The sequence below is a fragment of the Gymnoscopelus braueri genome, assembly GCF_963280865.1.
Source record: "Gymnoscopelus braueri genome assembly, chromosome: 15".
In the NCBI taxonomy this organism is placed as follows: Eukaryota; Metazoa; Chordata; class Actinopteri; order Myctophiformes; family Myctophidae; genus Gymnoscopelus; species Gymnoscopelus braueri.
The window spans coordinates 25,099,349-25,120,522 of record NC_137620.1 but is presented as its reverse complement, the minus strand read 5'-3'; the positions used below and the strand labels follow the sequence as shown (position 1 = coordinate 25,120,522).

The 21,174-nt window shown below is 45.1% G+C and overlaps 1 protein-coding gene across 2 annotated transcripts in view; it reads left to right on the top strand.

Moving 5' to 3' along the window:
- Positions 1–20,118, top strand: part of peli3 (pellino E3 ubiquitin protein ligase family member 3) — a 35,831-nt gene extending 15,713 nt beyond the window's left edge. The window contains exons 2-7 of one of the 2 annotated variants that reach the window (XM_080451122.1): positions 1,076–1,276; positions 4,627–4,756; positions 7,520–7,621; positions 10,106–10,378; positions 18,310–18,498; positions 19,306–20,118. In XM_080451122.1, coding sequence (XP_080307248.1) covers positions 1,104–1,276; positions 4,627–4,756; positions 7,520–7,621; positions 10,106–10,378; positions 18,310–18,498; positions 19,306–19,905 — 1,467 coding nt within the window. In that variant the 5' untranslated portion in view covers positions 1,076–1,103 and the 3' untranslated portion in view covers positions 19,906–20,118. The remainder of the gene's footprint in view (positions 1–1,075; positions 1,277–4,626; positions 4,757–7,519; positions 7,622–10,105; positions 10,379–18,309; positions 18,499–19,305) is intronic. The other variant, XM_080451123.1, reaches the window with a different exon arrangement.
- Positions 20,119–21,174: the final 1,056 nt, after the last annotated feature.

Here is a 21,174-nt window from a genome sequence, read left to right as displayed (position 1 = left end):
ATGATACACGTCCTTTTTTAAAGAACATATTTCTGGCCTCTGTGTTGCTTATAAGCATATTAGTGTAGAGTAGAGAGATAGGAGGAAGAGGGTACAGATTTTACACAGTATAACGTATATTAATTTCACTGCAAGAATCACCTGGGGTGTTGCATTTATACGCCAGTGCATATGGTACCACCACACCCAGTGGCTATGAGATAATGGTTGTGATAAATGGACGGGTGAACTGAAGACATTGAAAATATTTTCAAGCCCAGGTTTTCTTTGAATACAGCATTCTTTGACATTCAAATTGGGGGGCTATTCAGTACCACAGGTGTGCTGCTGCTATTGTTTGACATCGTCACTGACTGCAGGTTGTCTGACTCTTTCTGCACACGCTGCCACCCCCTCCCACACCTTCCTTCTCTCTCTCTCTCTCTCTCTCTCTCTCTCTCTCTCTCTCTCTCTCTCTCTCTCTCTCTCTCTCTCTCTCTCTCTCTCTCTCTCTCTCTCTCTCTCTCTCCCTACAACCCCTCCCGCTCTCTCAGATCAGCTAACACAGGGAAGCTGTCAGAACCTTCCCCTAAAACATCCGGGACAACTCTCCTCCACACGTCCCAGACTCTTCTCCCTTTCTGGCTCCCAAACTGTGTAAACGAACTCTCCATGGCAGTTAGAACTGCAGACTCACTCCCAATCTTCCGCCGTAATCTTGACGACTCACCTCTTCAGACTCCACCTTAGCCCGTAGCACTTGCCCTAGCCTTGACGGCCATGCAGTCTTATGCGTAGGCTAAAATGTCATTTAGATAGCATGTTATGTAGACAGATGCCAGATTCATTTGTAGACCTGGCATCCTATAGTGTGTATAGTTTCAATTTACAGATGATTTATTTTTTGATATTATACTGTTTAGACTGATGATAGGTTCCTGGTTTACCTATGATTTTAGATTACTATTTCTATGCATTTGATGTATTACCTCGTGTTTACCTTGCTTACTGTAAATTGCTCTGGATTAAGAGCGTCTGCTAAGGACATAATTGTAAATGGTCTCTCTCTCTCTCTCTCTCTCTTTCTGTTGCCCAGCGTTGAGTCCCCGTTGTGGCCGGTGGGCATGGTTTTGGAGGGTAGCTCAGAGGCCCTGTGTCCCCCCCCTTCTCTGGAGCTGCGTCCATCCTGCAACAAGAGCCAGCCCTCGCCTCCTCTGGGCTCGAGCTCGCAGCCCCACGACGGAGTCTTCCCAGGGGACAAGGAGCCTGTCAAGTACGGCGAGCTAATCGTTTTGGGGTGAGACACCGATGCAAACTTCACTACACTTACACATCATTTTGACATGTTTACCTAACAATCTATACGTTGGTTATGTGCGTTGTTGTCCTCATATGCACCCATGCAAATCTTCCTTCATAAGGACAACTTACAGAAGGTGCAGGTAAAATCATATGGCAGTCCTCTCAGCATCAAGGTGCTATTTTAGGGCTATGGCTAGGGGTTAGACCTAGCGACATTGTGTTCTCTTAAGGTTTATGGGTTCACACTCAATAGTGAACGTTGTAGAGAGGGGTAGGGGTTGGGTAACCAATAGTCAAGGGAAGTCAACAGAAGGTTCCCACAAGAAACATAATTGTGTGTTTATACTCACATGTTTTTTTTCTGTGTGCTGCTTTGGTTGAGCAGCACACAGAAAAAGAGCTCATTTGACTCCATACAAAGATGTCATTCACACACAGTGCACAGAGGAAGCATAGGCAAATTAAGGTGAAAGGGAGAAAAGAGAGAGAGAGAGACGATGAGAATGACGGAGGACGAGAAGAGAAAGAGTGACAGGGAGACGGAAAAAGAGTGATATATAAATTATGATATGATTAGGGGGGAGAGAATAGAGATGACAGAGTGAGCGAGAGGAGGTGGTGGCATATAGAGAGAAAGCCAGCATGTCATCTACATATAGACTTGGTATGATGCTCTCCTGCTATTCCAGGCCCAGAGACGCAGGTGTTATGTTATATCCACTCCTTGCCCTATTGATCTGTACGCTGATGGATTATGAGAATGGCTCGGTTCCCCGTCCACGTGCTTGGGGGTGTGGGGGGCTTTGCTTCCAGCCGCCGACATTTTACGAGGTCCATCCAATCATGGCTTCTCTGCAGCTAATAGAACATGACCGGGTTTTGAATGTCGTTCTATACCACACACTGCCTGCCTGGGTCGGGATGGGATTATTATAGCTGGGGAAAAAACGTGGGGCATTTCAGCTGAATGTGTGAATGGAGGAAAGCGACGAAGGGCAAATACGATTTCCTGTACAGCTGGGAATATTTGCCATTTGCCTCGAGCTTCTGTCATGCTGTGGTCCTTTTCTCATCAGACATTCCATTTTAGTTGGATTGAACCTTTATTTCCTATGCCATTCCCTTATTGAATTCTTAACCATAAATCATACCAGTTATTCTCAGGCGTTTTTTAAGTTACTGCGGGGGAAAAAACCCTGCGGGTCCTGCATGTCATTGTTGCAGCATGGAGCACAGCATGGAGTCCACAAACGAGGTTGAAAAGACGATCAAAGCTGGTGATTACAATACAAAAGCAAAGCGAGGGGGCAGGTCTGACATTTGGATGCATTTCTCAATCGTTACTGACAGAAAAGTGAACAAACCACCGCTCATCCGTTAGTAAAGCTCAGGCATGCTGCTATAGGGCCCAAGGGAATCAAAATGAATGAAAGAAGCAGCCTCCACACACTCAACACTGTGCCAGCGTTTTGCCCTAAGACCCTCTTCAGGCATAAAGGAAGCAGTGAATGTGACAGTGATGGTTCGAGCCCTTATCGCTCGATTGCCTAACGCACAGCACGGGTTTTGTGCATTATCACAACACCTGTGGCAATTGACATCTACAATGTCTCCAAACAATTTCAGTGACTAAACCTCATGGGAATTTAATGCTGCGCTCTCACTGGCAGCTTCAAAGATACAGTCTACTGTACCATTCATTTTCAATGTAAGCCAGCGACATGAAGATACAAAGATACAATACAAAAGCTACAGCAGCTACAATGCTACAAAAAAAGTTGAGATGGTTTCAACTTCAGCTACAAAGATACACATCTTTGTATCTTTTGTCTCTGCCAGTGTGAACACAGTCCTACAATTAGTGTGCTACAAAAACCAAAAGACACAAGTGTCCACTGAGACAGGAAACACCAAAAAGCATCAAGATTCTTTACAATATGTACAAACAAAAAAACAATAGATAAATGCAACACAATGCAGACATCAGAGCCAGTAGCCATCATAAAGCAAAGATCATATCTCTGCTGTCGGGCTGAAACCAGCTAACTTTTTTTCAGGAAATAAAAAACAAAACAAAAAGTGGAGTTAGGAGGTTTTGTTCATCATTGCTAAGAACAGCTGAATGGACCTCCAAGCTCACAACGAGGTTGGAGGTCAAAAGGGTGTGGAGCCTGGAGTCAGCAAAACCAGCTAGCTGGGTTTGTCAGAAGCACTTTTGCTTTTCATTGGTTCAATATTTTTTTAACCAACACACAGACCAATGGTGTACACCAAAATCAAGCTCAACCAATCTGATCATTACAAAAAAAACATATCATAAATTACACACCTTCAGAAACACTTACACAAGTACGTTTTAATGAAGGTTAACTGACACAAATAGAGATGGCAAGTGACACGAACACAAAACATGGCATGCGTGCAGGGGTACAGGACAGCACTACTACAGATACTTCTGTAAAGTGTAAACAGCACGCGTTTGGTGCTCTTAAGTAGGCAACCCCAACCAATCATGGGAAGCACTGATGATTGGAACCCAGCAATCAGCAGAGGATCAGCACTTGTAGTTAACCACACACTCACAGACCCACTCCTCACTCTGACAGACTTGCACACACTCACAATGCACACTACTGACACATTGGATGCGTTCGGATATATAGCACTGAGCGCACTGGCCAATACAAACTAATGCGTGAGTGCACTCCCGGTGCGCATTTCCGAACGCACCCATTGTAACATGACTGAAGAAGGTCTTAGGACCGAAAGCTTGCAATAAGTTACATTTTTGCACAGCGTTGAGTGTGCGGAAGCTGCTTCTTTCATTCATTTCAATTGTTACTGACAAAAATGGAAATTAACTGGAGGAGGAGAACGTAATTTTTGAAACGTTGTTACTGACAAGTATATACATCTAATAGTTAATAACCTACTGTCAAGCAGCAAGCCCAGCCCGCTGTGTCGCTGTCCGTGGTGCTGTAAAGGCTGTCTCTCTCTCTTATTCTGTGTTTCTGTTTGTATTTGGGTCCCAATGGAAATATTGTGGGAGCAGACGGTACTTAAACTTAGCTGTGGGCGGTAAAATATACACTGCAGGCGGTACGCAATGGAACCATTACGGGAGCAGAGAAAAGAGATGACAGAGTGAGAGAGAGAGAGGGGGGGTTGTGCCGTTTGATTTTATATTCATTATTTCTTGTCTGCTTTTACCACAGTGAAGCCAAAGGGATTTGGGGATTTTTTACATTTGTATTCATCTATGCCATTCAACTTTACTGAAGTTGTTTCTACACCTGGTTCATCGTAACTTTTAAAGATCATCTACATTTTGTTTGTGATGCACAGGCACAATGGTTCTCTGGTCAACGGGGACAAGGGTCGCAGGAGAAGTCGTCTGGCCCTGTACAAGAGGCCCAAAGCCAACGGGGTCAAACCTGATGTCATCCACAATGTCTCCACCCCTCTGGTGTCAAAGGTAAGAGAGGTCACATTGGGTCGTCATGGGATAGCTCATCACAAAGCACAACAGAAAGCACCATCGCCTTCCTCGTATTATTATTTGTTGGTATTCAATCATTTTTGTAGTAGTGGTGGTAGAGGCTGATTTTAGTTTTATACGAACAGGTTGCAACTGGCACAGTTGAAGGGGGCTGAAAACCTATGAAGGATGATTTATACTTTATTGGTTTCGCGCAGGTGTCACGCACCCAAAATAGCAGATCTGTAAGCCCACAACATGCAGCATGATGAGTTGTGGGCTTGTAGATCTGCTATTTTCGGTTGGGCCGGCAATTAAGGATGTATGGGTGAGCCCATTGTAGAGCACTGTGGATAAAGTTGCTATATAAATGCACCATTTACCATTTATTTAGCATTTATAAAACGTGCTTGAGGATTCCAAGAGCCCTGAGCTGATAGAGGACCCTTGAACATGCTGTGGTTTATAGATTTTATTAGGAATTTTGCCATTTGCTTTTCTAAGCTCTAGGCCAAATTAAACCCTAGGCTACAGAAAGCCCAGGGCTATCTTAACCTCGTTTCACTCTCGTATTTATTATCCCAGGTTTAGAGTAAGCCCTGCGTTGAGGATTCACACCTGAAGAACAGAGCCCAGGGTTACAATCTTAAAAAAACAAAAAACACTGACAGCACAGAACAGCTCGAGCACACAAGCGTACTGGATTGGACGATGAACATCCCCTTGCTTTTGTCCTCCTAACTTCCTTTCACACTGGTGATCTTGACCCCCAGAGTTTTGGGGGATGATCCTGAAAAGTACAGGGGATAACCCTGCTCTGGAGAGGGCTTTAGGAAGCCCCGGGCTAAAGGTGGGGATATCCCACATTCTTGTATGTGTGAGAGCTCCGTTAGCCAACGGAGCTGTGGCACAGGGTTAATCGTACTGTGGAAAGACCTAACACAGTGGTTCTCAACCTTTTCAGGCTGTGACCCCCCAAAATAATCATACTTGAACTGGGGACCCCCCCCTACCCTGACACGCATTTAGTTGTACAAGCTGTACAAGATGTGAGCTTGTAGATCAGCTTCTCTTTTTTTTGCCTCTTTCTATGTTATTTGACAATTTGGCCAACGTTTGACCAGTTTTTATAGTATTGTTTGTTGATTACTTTTGATGCAGTAATGGTCTTTTTCTTTTCTTTCTTTCTTTTTGTTTGAGGTATTAAAAAAGCTCTTAAAAATCCTTAAATTGTTCACTGTCATCTGGGGACTCCCCCAAAATTATGTGGGGATCCCCCTGGGGGTCCCGACCCACAGGTTGAGAACCACTGATCTAACGCACTGTTTCTCGACGTCGGGTCCAGGGACCACCCGGGATCCAAATAGACCCCTGTGGGTTTGAGGATTTCTCAGTGTAGATTGGGGTCCCCAAGGTAAAACATTGTATCAAATTGGGGTCCGTGGCCTAATACATATCAAATTGTGGGTCCTTGAAATGAAAAAGGTTGAGAAACTCTGATCTAATAAATATTGGGGGGGTCCCCTATGGTCAATATTGCCATGGGCCTTGGAATTGGGAGCAAACGTGCAGATTTGACACTCTAGCCATTCCAGTCTTGTTTGAATTTCACATTATTTCCTTTGGTAGAGTAATGTTGCTGCTGCTACGGCACTGCACATACTGTAGAGTACAGAGGATAGACCAGTAGAACGAAATGAGAGCTCTTGCGCTCGCGGCGTGTGACTTGACTGGAATCTCCTTTTGTGATGTGTTGATAATGTTAACAGGTTCCCCCCCAGGATATTGCTATAAATAATAACGTGCTATTTATGAGCTAGCCCAGGAAAATAGGGGCCTGTTACACGATACCGCCTGTTGCCAGCGGTGACTGTCCTCGTGTTTCACCATCTCTGTTCTTCACCCGTGTACAGTATGAATGCATCTATTTGTCCATCAAAAAGTGAAATCAATTCATAAGCATTTCACGACTCACCCCTTATCTCCATATTTTAACTTTTTGTGTTTTTTCGTGAATTAACGCCCTACTTGATCATACTACAGCGTCACACAAAAGCATCAAAAGTAGAAGATCTGCAAGCTCGAAACGCGGAGCGAAGCGACTTGGCTAGAAACGTGGCGTGAAGCAACGCGTTTTAAGCTTGCCGATCTGCTACTTTTGCCATTTTAGTATTTGAATCCTGAAAAGTAACCGTTTTGGAGGTTTCCACCCGACAGATACGACATATTAAAAAATGTTTTTGAGGAATTAAGTCCTTTCAAAGTAAAGTAAAGTAAAGATCAATACTGGCTCCTTCTGACGCCAGGAACCCATCCAGTCAGGACATCTAGGGGTGCAGGAGCGTCTGGAAAAGCCCATCAGAAGTTCTGAATGATGTCAAAATGTAGTTAATGCTGTGAGCTTGTAGATCGGCTATTATTGCACTACACTGCTGGTGGGCTAAATAATGGGTGAAATAATGCATAAATGGTTAATCAATTAATTGATAAATAGCATGGTTCTTAAATACATTTAAGAACCATGCTTATCTATTATTCAATTAATCGAAATGAACATAATCAATAGTTGCAGGCCTGCAGCCCTACTCCTAACCATTCCCTGGTGTGATGTTCTACACGGACACATGTTTAAACACACTTGACTTGTCCTCTGTGCATCGCTTTAAGGGGACCGGTAATCCACGCAGGCTCTTTCCCAGAAGGCCGAGCTGCGCGTGTGTCCTTGCCGTGTGATGTGGATAATGTGTTTTGCATTGACAGGCCCTCAGCAACAAGAGCCAGCACAGCATCTCCTATACGCTGTCCCGCAGTCACTCTGTCATCGTGGAGTACACCCATGACACCAACACAGATATGTTCCAGGTCAGCCATGCTGCTTGCACACACACACACACACACACACACGCACGCACACATGCACACGCACGCACGCGCACACGCGCACACACACACACACACACACACACACACACACACACACACACACACACACACACACACACACACACACACACACACACACACACACACACGCGCACAAATGCACACATGCACGCACGCACATGTACAGGCATTACTGTACATACACATACACAGAGACTCAGATGCATGCACGAAAACACACGTATGCTCACACAAATACATACACACAAAAGCAAAAAGCATGCACACGGACATCCCTGTACACTCACGTGTACACACACACACACACACACACACACACACACACACACACACACACACACACACACACACACACACACACACACACACACGTATAAATGCTTGCACAAAATTACCTCTTGCGGACAAAACACTCCGACATGCGCAGGTACACTCACACCCCCAGACGCACGCACACAAACACACACGTGTCGTCCACACACTCCCTCACGTGCCGTGCCAGCTCAACGCTTCAGCTCTGACCTACTCTGGAAATAGAGCGGTTGGAGTCAAAATAGGGGAGAGACGGCTGAGCGCCACCTTGTTGAACCTGCACGCATGCACACAGCTGTCACGTGCATCACACACACAGACACACACAGACAGACAGACACACACAGACAGACACATACACACACACACACACACACACACACACACACACACACACACACACACACACACACACACACACACACACACACACACACACACACACACACACACACACACACACACACACACACACACACACACACACACACACACACACACACACACACACACATACATGCACGTGCGCATGTGCTGACAGGCACTGAACATTCATGTCCTACACACATGCAGGAACACCACTCAGGCACACACACTAGACAGAAATAGTCGTGTCACCCGGAGTATCTGTCATCTGCTAGCCCAAGCCTCAACACTGCAGAGTCATGAAAGAAGGAGGGGGCGGATGGGGGGTTGGGGGGTGTAGAGGAGAAAATATAAGCCAGAAGGAGAGAGAGGGAAGAAAGGGAATGGAAGATACAGGACAAATGAGGGAGAATGAGTCAGACTCGACCGCTCCCAGCAGTTCACAGCATCTCCAGCCATCCATCTCTCACCCCCGTGACAAATGGAGGGCCCCGACTCCAGCAGACGGAATGAAGGGGGGGCCGCAGTCCAATCTATCCCTGTCGATCTGTCTGCCTGCTGCTCCCCTCAGCCTCCCACCGGCTCTCAGGTCCAGAACTGGCCAAAGGAGAGGTTTACTGTGAGCTGGTATGGTGTGTCCACTACAGCCCGACCGATGCCAGAATTTTAGGACTGATGTTGATCCCGATTTTGGAGAGTCCTATATCACCGATTACTAATGTTTTGACCCATATTTTGTATAATAAGGGGGGGGAAATGCCAAAATTGAAATTTGAAAAACTTTATTAATATTATTAAACTTTCTATTTAAGAATATTGAACGTATAAGTAAACAAATAAATAAAAATAAAGACAAATAACTTTTTGATGGATAAAACAAAACACAAACAGAACTACATTTAACCACAATGACATGCCTAGGGACAGCAGGTTGAAAGGCTGCATAATTGCCAATACCGATGTTGTCAAAAAAGTGTCGGCCAAACCAATATATGTGTCGGACTCTAGTGTCCACTACATGCTGGTCTCACCTACTAGCACTGTGTGTGGCTCAGTGCATACATGATAGAAGTGACAGATGATTGTTAGTAAGGTAGCCAAACATGAGCAATATCACCTTTAAAGCAGAGCTGGCAGCGATGCATGCTGGGTCCTGCACACTAGCGGGGCCACCTCTTCACAGTATTCCAAGCCAAAACCAAAGAGGGATCATATTGCACCTTGTTGCCCATCATACAGCAAAAGCTGCAGTGGGGAAACCCCTTTAACGTATTTTGTAAAAGCAGATGTCAGATCAGTTGTCCCGTGATGTTTTCTTCTTTACTGTACACGCTACTTTGTTCCATGCAAACGAAGCTGCTCGCAACTCTTTGAACAGCCCCCAAATACATTTCTATTCTATTCTATTCTATTCCAGTGGTAGACAAAGTACTCAATCCCAGTACTTGAGTGAAAGTATAGAATAGATACTCCCGGTCAAATAATACTCAACTACAAGTGAAAGCTGCTCTGTCAAATTTGTATTTGAGTTAAAGTACTGGAGTACTTGCTTTAAAAAAATGCTTAAGTATTCAAAAGTACATGCTTTTACAAATACTAAAGTATTTAAAAGGACAAATTACAAAGTAAAAATAAGTTTTAATATCAATGCATTGCTGCATTAAAATGTAGACATTTTCTAAAGAAATCCACCGCTGTTCTATTCTTATTCCATTGTAATTGTTCCAGTCTATTGACTTCCGCCTCCTCTGCTTCCCCCTCCAGATTGGCCGGTCAACTGAGAGTATGATAGACTTTGTGGTGACGGACACGGCGGGCAGCGGAGGTGGCAGCGGCGGAGGAGGCGGCGGTGGCGGCAGCGGGCAGGGACAGGGGGCGGTGGGCGACGGCGTAGGCGGCGGAGGAGGGGGCGGTGGCCAGTCGGCCCAGAGCACCATCTCCCGCTACGCCTGTCGGATCATGTGTGAACGCACCGCGCCGTTCACCGCCCGCATTTACGCCGCCGGCTTCGACTCCTCCAAGAACATCTTCCTGGGGGTGAGTATCCAACCCGACAAGATGCTCCCACACTGGCAGAGAGTGAACAGTCATACATGAGCCCTATAGTGTCCCAACGCTGGGGGTGAACATTTGGGCAAGAATAGCAGATCTACTGTACAAGCAGTGGTGGAAAAAGTACTCACATTTTTTTACTTAAGTAAAAGTATCAATACTGCAATATAGAAGTACTCCATTACAAGTAATAGTCCGGAATTAAAAATGTACTTGAGTAAAAGTACAAAATATTGGTATCAAAATGTACTTAAAGTAACAAAAGTAAAAGTACTAAAATGTTTGAAAATAGCAGATCTACAAGCTCACAACGCGTCGCATCGCGACGCGTTGTGAGCTTGTAGATCGGCTATTTTCAAATAGCCTATGTATAAAATAGGGCTAAAGTGGTTAATGTATGTTTTATAATGTAATAATTGATAATTGCAAAGTAACTAGTAACTAAAGTTTTCAAATAATTGTAGTGGAGTAAAAGTACAATATTTGCCTCTGAGATGTAGTGGAGTAGAAGTAAAAGTACTCAAAATGGGAAATACTCCAGTAAAGTAAAAATTCCTCAAAAGTGAACTTAAGTACAGTACTTGAGTAAATGTACTTACTTTACACCACTGTGTACAAGCTCACAACACATTGCAATGTGACGCATTGTGAGGCTGTAGAGCAGCTATTTTTTAGCAAAGAGATTTGGTGTAGAGAAAAAAAAGGAGATTACCAAGAATAGACCCCTGGGGGACCCCAGTCAAAGTATATAGTGTTTAAGCGGTTAAAACTAGCCAAAACCCAGTATATGGCTGGACCTAATATGGGCAATGAGTGAAATTGTGTGCAATTTGTTAGAGGACAGTCAGTGTGTGTGACTATAATGTGAATTCCTGCATATGAAATGATCATCTGCAATTTTCTGTAGTGGTCCTCCCAGTAGTATTAGTTGTTAAAGTGTTAAAGTTTACTGAAGTAGCATATCACATGACATGGTTAAACTGTGTTGATTAAATAAAGGTTATAAATGGAAAACATATTTTCCAGTCATATCTTGGGATGTTTGTTTTGAAAGAGAAGTCATTAAATAATTGTAGCCATTATAGTTATGTGACTCCCCCTGCTCTTTCATTAGATTATGTAGTTTCTCACATCTGTGGTTTTTCCATATTGAGTGTTTTGTCAGAGTGATTGTTATTTGGGGTGCTTTAACTGTGCAGTGTGCACACACTCCCTCATGCCTGTCGGCACATGGAGAGCTGTTTTCTCTGCTACTCTGCACTATGGTGGATTGTAAACAGTGCATAACCAGATGTTTGATTTGAAAGAGAATTATAATTAAGCAAATGACACACAGTGATATAGTAAATGGTAGAGTTTATGAATTATTTAGTCTAATCAAGGCAATTGTATTTGTGTAGCGGCAAATCAATAGAAGCTATCTCAAGGGACTTTGCATGTAGAGTAGGTGTAGATAGTTCTTCATGGGAAGGTATACAGTATAAATGAAACTAAGTCGGGATGTCCTGATCAAATGACCCAAAACATGTTACTTTCAAATCTAACGCACTCATTTGGCAACTCTACATGTCTGCATTCAACATTTTAGCTACTGCTAAACAGCAAATATGTCTGCCTCGCTGTCGCATGTTGTGGATCATGTATATGACAGACAGAGCACTATGTCAAATATACAAATGATCGGAAATTGATCAGACTTAATACAGCCATTACCAATAAAAAAAAAAGTAAATTATTTTACACAAAACCATTTGTCTGAGAACCTCAGCTATTTACTTAATATTGCTTAAAGCAAGTTCAGGTTCTTTCATGTTAGTATTTGAGGAATTTATGGGGAATTGAATTAAATAAAGGTAGGTTCCACCATGCCTCTAGCCAGGTTCAGGCTGGGCCATCTCAAGAGCAAGACACATACTCTATGGCCAAAAAAATAAAGGCACTGGAGCCTTTACTTTTATAAACAGGGTGCAAGAAAAAGGTAACGTTTCGATGTCATAAGGGTCATAAAGATGTAGCAAAGGCTCCAAATGTCTGAGTTGAATTGAATTGAAGATTGCGGACGCACCATCATTTATATCTAAGTTCTGTTATGATCAACACAGAAAGATCTAACTGTGGTTAAACGTAAACAAAGCTGTGCTCCAGGCAGACAAACTCTCATAACTCACTACATCCCTTAGCCTGGAGGGACGATGTTCTGCAATTGGCTAGTTGGTTGTTAGGCCGTCCGAGGATACACTACATCCCATAGCCTGGAGGGATGATTGCGCAATCTTTAAGGAGTCAGTATGAGAAGTTAATCTTACAACGGTGTCACTCAACACGCCGCTTGGCGAATTATAAGACAAAGCATAAATTAGGCTTAAAACAAGGTATAGATTAGGCTTAGGAAAGTATAGATTAGGCTTAAGACAATGTATAAATTAGGGTTAGGAAGGTATAAATTAGGTTTAAGACAATGTATAGATTAGGTTTAGGAAAGTATAAATTAGGCTTAAGACAGTATAAATTAGGTTTAAGAAGGTATGAATTAAGTATAAAACAAAGTATAAATTAGGCTTAGGTAGGAGGCAGTGTTGGGGATTTAGCCACAAGGATACAGTGTGCCTTGCATGCAAAAGCATGCTTCATTTTTTGTTGTTTGTATGTTATCAGCACAATAACTAGTTGGGAAAGTGTTCCATGTTGAAAAACTTTCATTCATTTTCAAATACTAAAGAAAAAGCAGAATAGCAGATCTACAAGCTTACAACACACGTCACTACTATTTTTACATTTATGTTTTAAAAAAATATATATATCTTTGTAAATCTAACTTATTTGTCATATCTGCCCTGTGCAATATTTGATTACGAAGCCTAAAAGGCAAACAGAAATGTAATTTGTATTCATATGTTCCAATGCCAAAAACACTATTCAATCGTTAATCGCAATTAATCGTCAACTTACATTTGTAATCGTGACAGCCCTAGTCACTGTCACTTCAAAGCACAAAACGCAGAGGCCTGTATTAACCTGTGTTCATCTGGACATCCTCTGGAGGCACTCGTGTCCTCACGACCATCACCTCGGGGATCGGTAGTCGTAGCAACCACAGTGTGCGTGTGTGTGCGTGAGAACGCGTTCATGTGTGAGTACATGTGTGTGTACGTGACGTGACGTGTGTGTGTGTGTGTGTGTGTGTGTGTGTGTGTGTGTGTGTGTGTGTGTGTGTGTGTGTGTGTGTGTGTGTGTGTGTGTGTGTGTGTGTGTGTGTGTGTGTGTGTGTGTGTGTGTGTGTGTGTGAGGGTTAGTCATGTGTGTTATGCATGTTATTTCCTGGCAGTAGTCTGCTGGCAGACCTATCAGAGACAGCGGGAGGCCGTGTTGTGTATCCACTTATCCACTATATATCACGTACACTGGACCCACAGGAACCTGTGGCAGTTATGTATAGCGCTGGTTGTTTCCATGGTTCTGGTTCAACTTCTGTCTCTATGGTAATTTAGCATACAGCTGTAAATAGTGGCAATGAAATATTCCATATTAAAGTCAGTCAGATTTGGTTCAGTTCCGTATTCAGTTCCATTGGGTTTTATCCATGACTTGAATGCATGCTCAAGCGTGCAGGGAACACAGCTTTTTGTTCTTAGGGTCAGCAGTATCCACAAGTTTCCTAGGGCGTTGTGGGCATCACTTCCTGTCGATTTCATTAGGATCTCATTGGATTTCATTGGATCAAATCGACAGGAAGTGATGCCCAACACCCTAGGAAACTTGTGGATAAGTGTTGTTGTTTTTTTCCCCACAGAATTGAGTAAATGCGAACCACTTTAACCACCAGTCCATTTTAACCACTTCTTAAACCCTGTACTTCAGTACAGGAGTTTAGTCCCCCAGCGTTCTATACTTCATCCACTCCTTTTTTCGATCTACACCAAATCTCTTTGCCGACAATGGCTGATCTACAAGCTCAAGATTTCTGTCTTCCGATACATCTGGTGAAATCTAAATTAAATATAGTGGCTTGGAGAGCGGAGAAAATGGCTCCAGACAAACGTATGCTTACTGCTTTGGAAACCAATCATATCATCGTCCCCATATGAAGGACCGCCCTAAAGTCTTTGAATTGGTTCTGCAATGCAAAAAGATCCCTGAGCAGTTTCCACACAGTTGTAGCCACTACTATTTAGATGTCACAAGACGTAGCAGTAGGCAGAGAGCTGCGATCGTCTGGTTACGTGAGACTTGTATGCGTGTGAAGATCATGATCTGAGGGATTTCTTTTTAGCCTTGAAAGAAGGGAGCACAATGCCTCTCTCTTTCGCCCCTTGTCCACTACAGCAGTGGTTCTCAATGTGGCGTGAGGGGGTTCCAGGGGGTCCCAAGCAAAAACATTTAATGCATTTGAACCCCCCAAAAATAGCAAATATACAAGCTCACAGCGCGTCACTTTGTGTACGTCTGCTATTTAAAAAAAGTCTTGACAGTGTTTGAAAAAACTTGAATAATTTTGATTTTTTTTAACACAAATCTTCTCTTCTTCGGGTCTCTGCTGGCACAAAACATTTTCAGATGGGGGGCCGCGGCCAAATATATATCAATTTGGGGGTCCTTGACATGCACTGCACTACAGTAGCAGGTCACTCACACAAGCACCCAGACAGCTCAGCAGCATTTTGTCTGGGCCCCCGAGAGACACACGCACACACGCACACACGCGCACACACGCACACACGCACACACGCACACACGCACACACACACACACACACACACACACACACACACACACACACACACACACACACACACACACACACACACACACACATGCTTAGAAATCATTCTGTCTTGTTGTACCTTCAGTTTGGTGAGTAAGGCTGGCTTGCTGTCTGGAGTGGTGCCCAGCCACACAGCAGCTCTCTTTCTCTCTTTGTTTGAGGAATAATGCTATCAAGGCCAATTAACAAAAGGCACAGACAGGTCTTACAGAGAGATGGGTGGATAGAAGAGTTGATTTTCAAACCTTCTCTATATCGTCGCTATCGGGCAGAAGCCTTGTATCTCCATAATTCATCTTTTTATGTTTTTTTCATAAATTAATGTGTCATAAATTACTGTGCTCTACGAGCTCACAACACCTATAGTTGTGATGGAACACATTGTGTGCTTATAGATTTATTAGCTATTTTCGCTCTATTTTACTGTACTATGAAGAGTTTAGAAATGTTTTATAACATGCCCAGAATAGGGATGCCAGGGTGAAAGTGGTTGAATCTGTCTGTGGGCTTTATAAATATTTAACCAATGAAAAGTATTAACAAGAACTCGAACTTGTGACTAAATAAGTAATAACTACACTGGATCCATTGGAACATGGGTTCTTTTTCCATTTCCTGGAAAAGCAACTGTTTTGGACGTACAAGGTTTCTGCCCGGCAGCGGCGATATCTGCCTTTGTGTAGAACAGTAGGCTACAGTTATGATAAGATCGTGCCGTGGGCTTAGACAGACAATACGTAGGAAGATAAACAAACGGCACAGAAACAGAAAGCAGATGGGAGAGGATAATAATTGTATCCATATGGGGATTATGGAGTTGCAGCTGATGATGTATATGCCAGTGCTACTAATGAGGCTTTTAGTGTGTGTGCGTGTGTGTGCGTCTGTCTATGTGCATGTGTGTGTGTTCGTGTGTGTGTGTGTGTGTGTGTGTGTGTGTGTGTGTGTGTGTGTGTGTGTGCGTGTGCGTGTGCGTGTGCGTGTGCGTGTGCGTGTGCGTGTGCGTGTGCGTGTGTGTGTGTGTGTGTGCAGCAGGATGCATCAAGTGTACATTAACACATTTGCCTGTGTCTCTGCCTTTGTGCTCCATATACACCCGTTGCAATCATCTCGGCCAACAAAGTACAGTACTGTACAGTGCAGAGCCCAGGGGCAGGCAGGGAGAGGTGCTTACTGTGTCGTGCACCACAAAATAGCCAATTCACAAACTCGCAGTTGGGAGCTTGTAGATCAGCTATTTTCGGTGTGCGACATGGTGCGCAACCAAGTATAAATCAGGCATTGCTCATTGACATAATAAAATGTGGATCCATTCTGGCTGAGAGGTATACTTTGACTCCCACCGCGCTCCCTCCCCTCCGGTGTGAAGTATATAGATTGAGCTGGGGATGCACTTTGAGGTGAACTCAGCGTGTAAAATGCGCAGGGGAGAGTTGGCAGGCCAAGACAGGGAACGCAGCACCCAAATGCGAAGGAGTGGCGCTGGGGGCTGGGAGAGAGAGACACAGGGCAGGAGGACGGTGGACGGCGTCCAGGAGTCGGCGTTCTTTGTCAATGGGCGTGCATACGCTTCACCTCTCGGGGCACCTTGTTTCTAAGAGCCCGAGACGACCGTATTGGGTAGGAGGGAAGGGGGTGCGGCGCCGATAGCATTGCCATTCAAGAGCCGTTTCATAAAAAAAGGAAGCTCCATAAACAGCTCTGCCAAGTGCCACAGTGACCAGTAATAAAATATGTTCCGGTGCTCAGCAGTATTCCCTGAAGAGGAGCTGGATGGGTGGGGGTGGGGTTGGGGGGGGGTGCCCAGGGAGATACTGCAAAGAGGGTGTAAAAACAACAAATAAAAGGCAGAGAGAATGACATCACCACGGGTACATCCACTAATGTCACACGGTCGTGTGTACCTTTGTGTCTGGAGGGGGGAGGGGAGGGACAAACACATGATGTCTGTGTAGGGCTGGGTAATGAACTGAAGATATATGAAAACAGACCTTTAGAACCAATAACCGATGTAATCTTGCTCATGTACGTAGGTTAATTTAATAATCGAGAAGTGGGTTTTCTTTTTCTTATATATCAACAAATCGAAACGAAAAAGGTCAAATATGTTTTTTATAATCGACTAAACCGATTAGTCTGATTAAGCACTTAACCCTGTATTATATTTCGTTGTGCAATTTATTTCGGCGTGCAAAAATAACGAAAATAGCAGTTTTTGCAGTTTTCTTTGTCTTTTTTTAAATAATCGTTCATTAATCGTAATTGAGGCAAAAGTTTGAAATAGTCGTGATATCGCTTCATGTCTGAGTAGTCAAACCCGAGTAGTCGGAACCAATAAAGCACCTCTCTCTAGACTAGCTCTCTCGACAACGTGACATAATCGCATGCATCATTCACGACGCCCCCCCGCCCCCATAACTAGGACAGACAAGAGAGCGAGGTGCACGACCCACCCAGCAACAAGCAAGCAGCGCTCACGCTAGCATCACTGCCACTTGTGTAACTGGTCCCAGACAGTCAGGGCCAGGGAGAGAGATAATGGCGCTCCTGGTTGTCAGCGAGGAGGCAGGGCCTAGCTGAATAACCTACAGGATGGCTCTCTAGCTCGACTGGCACAACACAGAGTGTCCTTGGCAGAACGCAGAGTCAGGCTGTGGGGGCTACTGTAGGAGTGAAGGTGGAGAGAGAGCAAGAGAGAGAGAGAGAGGGAAGAGAGAGAGAGAGAGAGAGAGAGAGAGAGAGAGGGATGTGAGGGATGTGAGGACGAGGGGAGTATGATACAGAATAGGTGTTATGTGTCCTTGCTAGGTGTGGTGACAGTTTTGAATTCCATATCTGCAACTACAAAAAAAGAAAAAGAAAATCACACCACTGCTAATAGGCAGAACGAGGAGAGTGGGTTGACTGTGGACTGTTGCTGTGTGGGAGTATTGCATTCGTCAGTAGGCATATATAGTAGGCATTGTGTACGCCACTAAATATAGCAGCACCGGCGAAAAGCAACGCTGGCTGTTTTTTCTAGCCTCTCTCCTCCACCAACACAACAATCTGTCTCTGTGCTGCTCCACCGTTCTCCCCCTAACCTTGGTGTCTGTCTCTTTGTGTGTGTGTGTGTGTGTGTGTGTGTGTGTGTGGTGGGGGCGGCCTTTTTCAGGAGCGGGCTGCCAAATGGAGGACATCGGACGGTTTAATGGACGGCCTGACCACCAATGGGGTGCTGGTGATGCACCCGGCGGGGGAGTTTGTGTCGGAGCCGGCGCCCGGCGTGTGGAGGGAGATCTCCGTGTGCGGGAACGTCTTTGCACTGCGGGAGACGCGCTCGGCTCAGCAGAGGGGAAAATTGGTAAGACAAGAGGGAGAGAGAGAGAGAGAGAGAGAGAGAGAGAGAGAGAGAGAGAGGACAGAGTGGGGACAGGACCCCAGGGGCTGATGGGAGTTTTTCCCTGGGAGGGGTTTTCTTACCTTGACATGACCCCAGAGTGTCTTACAGTATATAAAGTGTGATAGGGATAATATACAACTTGGGCATTTATATGGCTCGGGTAATTAAATTATTAGATGAAATTAGGTTGGGGCAGTAGCTGAATAAAAGCAGTAATGGAAAGCATTACAAATACAATGGAATAGACAAAATATCGGCAGATTCTGACTCCAAGGACTTGATTATGACCTGATTATGATATGTGATCAGGTAAAACAAAAATACCTTGATCTTCAAAAACGGTTTCACTGTCCTATGAAAGTATTCGATTGCACATAGTCACCTAGCTGAACATGATGCGAAATCCTTCTGGGGGGGGGGTGATTGATGTTTGCTGGGAGGTTGTCTGCAATAGAGCAAGATGGCCACAGTGCCATCAAGTGGTGGCTGGGGACAGTAACCAGTGCAGAGTACATCAAACCATAGGTCAGTGGTTCTCAAAGTGTGGTCCAGGGACCCCCCTTGAGGGGGTTCTAAATGGATGTCTGTAAAGAGTTATTGGCGTCCTTGAAAATAAAAAGTTTGAGAACCACTACCATACTGCAGATAAATGTCTTTCTCCTGTCCTCCATAATGATTGCTGAGCGTTAGAAACAATATTCTCTCTGTCCTTTCCTCCCTTCTCTCTGCATTTCCTCTTCTTTCATGGTTCCTCCTCTTCCTCCCCAGGTGGATAACGAGTCAAACACCCTTCAGGATGGTTCCCTGATTGATCTTTGTGGAGCGACCCTCCTGTGGAGGACCCCTGCCGGCCTGCGTCGCACTCCCACCCTCAAACAGCTGGAGTCACTGCGCCAGGAGCTGAACGCCGCCCGGCCCCAGTGTCCTGTGGGCTTCAACACCCTGGCCTTCCCCAGCCTGGCCCAGCGCGAGATCGTCGACAAGAAGCAACCCTGGGTGTACGTGAACTGTGGCCACGTGCACGGCTACCACAACTGGGGCTATCGCAAGGAGAAGGGTCCCGCCGGGCCTGGGGGCACGGCCCCGGCCAGCACGGGGGAAAGGGAGTGCCCCATGTGCCGGCGCGTGGGCCCCTATGTGCCCCTGTGGCTGGGCTGCGAGGGCGGCCTGTACCTGGATGCGGGGCCACCCACCCACGCCTTCTGCCCCTGCGGCCACGTGTGCTCTGAAAAGACAGTGGTGGGCTGGAGCCAGATTCCACTGCCCCACGGGACCCACGCCTTCCATGCGGCCTGCCCCTTCTGTGGCACCTGGCTAACTGGGGAGCAGGGCCACATCAAACTCATCTTCCAGGGCCCGGTCGACTGAGGCCCCAGAGCCTGGTGGTGGAGGGTGGGACAAGAGATTGTGGAGCTGCTGACAATGGATTGTCTATGAGGGAGAGGAAAAAACTCCAGATTGCCGAAAAGGATGGAAACACAAAGGACCAATAAAAGAATGGGAAACACATAAGGATGGATAAGGGAGGCTTAAATATGCGCTGTATGGAGAAGATGTAAATAAATTGTCCTGAAATGAAAATGCGTGTTTGGTGATCTTTAGAGAGGTACACGCCAAATAATTACTGTATCGCCTGCACCGCTTCCACATTCTAACATTAGAGCTGATTTCGGGGGCTTTCAAGGATACCATTCTTTATAGATTTTAAAGTATTTTTAACCACTTACAGTACACCCTGATACCTATGTATGGGGTCACTCAGGGGTCTATACCTTTTCTCTTCCTTAACCCTTTTATACTAAATCTCTTCGCCCCCAAAATAGATGATCTACAAGCTCACAAGAATAGGGATGTACCTGTAGGGTTCATGTGGTATTTGTTCCATATTGTCACAGGGCCCAGGAGTCCAACCAGCTCCCCCCTGCCTGCAGGTGTTAGCCACATGAAACATTCCCTCTGGGAAGCAGCTCCTTCTGCTCTGTGTATTGTGTATGTATGTGTGCGTGTGTGTGTGTGTGTGTGTGTGTATGTGTATGTGTATGTGTATGTGTATGTGTATGTGTATGTGTGTTTATGTTTATGTTTACGCGCAGCATACAGGCTACAGCAGGGCTAGCTATAGACCCTAAGGAGTGTCTGTGCAGCCAAGCCAGCAGTCTGCAGCACCACCACCATCATGCTATAAATAACTCAAGGTCACCAATACTCCACTGCCTCGCCACTAGGAGAGCAGAGGGAGGGAGGGAGGGAGGTAGGTGGATGGTTAGAGAGTTGGGGCACGTGTGTACAGTAGATGCAGAGGAAGGCAGAGAGAGAGAGAGAGAGAGAGAGAGAGAGAGAGAGAGAGAGAGAGAGAGAGAGAAAGGAGAAAGGCAGACAGAGAGAGCCAGAGAGATGAAGGGTAGATTTGCTATGAGGACAGCTGAACACAGGTCAGGTCGATGTGAAGCCTCATTCGTTCAGACCAAAGATTTGCAGCGAGACGAAACCATTATAAAGCCTGATTTATACTTTGTCATACGACGGTATAGCCGATCTACAAGCTCTCAACGCGTCGCAGATGTGACACGTTGTGAGCTAGTAGATCTGCTATTTTCAGCTCGCAACACCACCGTACGATTGAGCACAAATGAAGCG